General features: G+C 34.0%; 1 protein-coding gene across 1 annotated transcript; it reads left to right on the top strand.

The window, feature by feature from the left end:
- The first annotated feature begins 372 nt into the window (after positions 1-372).
- Positions 373-1,492, top strand: LOC124909601 (transcription factor MYB41-like). Its single transcript, XM_047450267.1, has 3 exons — positions 373-505; positions 593-722; positions 796-1,492. Exons 1-3 carry the CDS (start codon positions 373-375, stop codon positions 1,490-1,492), a joined length of 960 nt encoding a protein of 319 aa, XP_047306223.1.
- Positions 1,493-1,742: the final 250 nt, after the last annotated feature.

Here is a 1,742-nt window from a genome sequence, read left to right as displayed (position 1 = left end):
ATTAAACATAACTAAAATACATAAAAGAAAATGAATTCAAATATAAAAAAAGGGAAAAAAAAGTCAAGTTTAACTTGATTCCAAACTTCATTGTAGACTTGTAGTATCCAAAAAATAATCTAATTTTGTATTTTGTTATCAATTAAACTCCAATAAAATAAATAAATGTTTCACCTTAGAAAAGAAGCCATGAGATGGGTTGACGTGGCATGAGGACGGTACCAATCCCATTGACTTCATCCTATTCCCATGCATCACTCTATTATATTTCTCTATAAATATTCAATCCTTATATCTTGACATTTACAAATCAATTTAATCATAAGCTTCAAATTCAAACATCTCTTTATCTTCTACTTTCTAGCTTCAAAAATGGGAAGATCACCTTGTTGCGACAAAAATGGCCTAAAGAAAGGACCTTGGACAACCGAAGAAGATCAAAAGCTTGTTAACTATATAAACTTGCATGGACCCGGCAATTGGCGAGCTCTCCCAAAGGATGCCGGTAAACTTTTTATAACTTATTCAAAATTGATAAACCTTTCATTTATTTGAAACTCATTTCTGATCACGGTCTTATAACAAATTACAGGGCTTCAAAGATGTGGAAAAAGTTGTCGTTTACGTTGGACAAACTACTTAAGACCCGATATAAGAAGAGGAAGGTTCTCTTTTGAAGAAGAGGAAACCATTATTCAACTTCATAGTATCCTCGGAAACAAGTAAGAAACATATCCCTTGTTTTGTCTTCTTCGTTTTGTTTATCATTTTTCTTATTGATTCATTATCTTGTAGATGGTCAGCTATTGCAGCTCGCTTGCCTGGAAGAACTGATAACGAAATCAAGAATTATTGGAATACCCACATCAGGAAGAGACTCCTTAAGATGGGAATTGACCCGGTCACTCATAGTCCACGGTTGGATCTTCTTGACATGTCGTCTATTCTCAGCTCGGCTCAACTCAATCTTTCGAACTTACTCGGACTTCAAGCTCTCATGAACCCGGAACTTCTAAGGCTACTTTCTGGTCTTTTACCATCAAATCCTCCTCAAGTACTTAACCAACAACCTAATATTAATATTGTTGATCAACCACCCACTACTCAAGATCAAAACAATGTGGGAAATGATTTCTCGATGATCTCATCAGATTTCGGGTCCCAAGAAAAAGGGAACACTAACACAATTTCCCCAATTGTTGTTAACGAATGCTTTGGCTATAATGTTCCAAATCTATCGAGTAACTCGAGTTTTGACTCGGTTAGCCACAACACTTGCAACAACAACGAATATGTTAATGGTGGAGACAATAGCTTCAACATTCTCGATGCTAATACATCAACCGACTATTTGTCTAGCCCGTTAATGTCTATTAATTCATCGTTTACATGCATGAACAACAACGACATCGGTGGCGACGATAGAGAGAGCTACTCCAACATGCTTAAGTTTGAAATTCCGGAAAGTTTGGATTGGGATAATTTATTCTAGTTTACGTCTTCAATAGCATTTTGTGGTTTTTTTCACTTGCTTTATAGAATACCGTGTTAATTATATGAAATATATGGATGAAGTTTTTAAAATTTTACGTGTGAATATAAAAACATACTATATTTACGGCTAAACAAGTTATATTTTGTCTTCAGATCACTTTTTAGGCGTTAAAGATATTGTCCACTTTATTTTTTAATTATTTTTCTTAAAAAAATTCATTTCATTTAAAGAAATTCGTCTAAGAAAA

This window comes from Impatiens glandulifera, chromosome 7 (assembly GCF_907164915.1).
Source record: "Impatiens glandulifera chromosome 7, dImpGla2.1, whole genome shotgun sequence".
NCBI lineage: Eukaryota > Viridiplantae > Streptophyta > Magnoliopsida > Ericales > Balsaminaceae > Impatiens > Impatiens glandulifera.
Note: the sequence above shows the minus strand (reverse complement) of the source record. Positions and strands in the feature narration are given on the sequence as shown.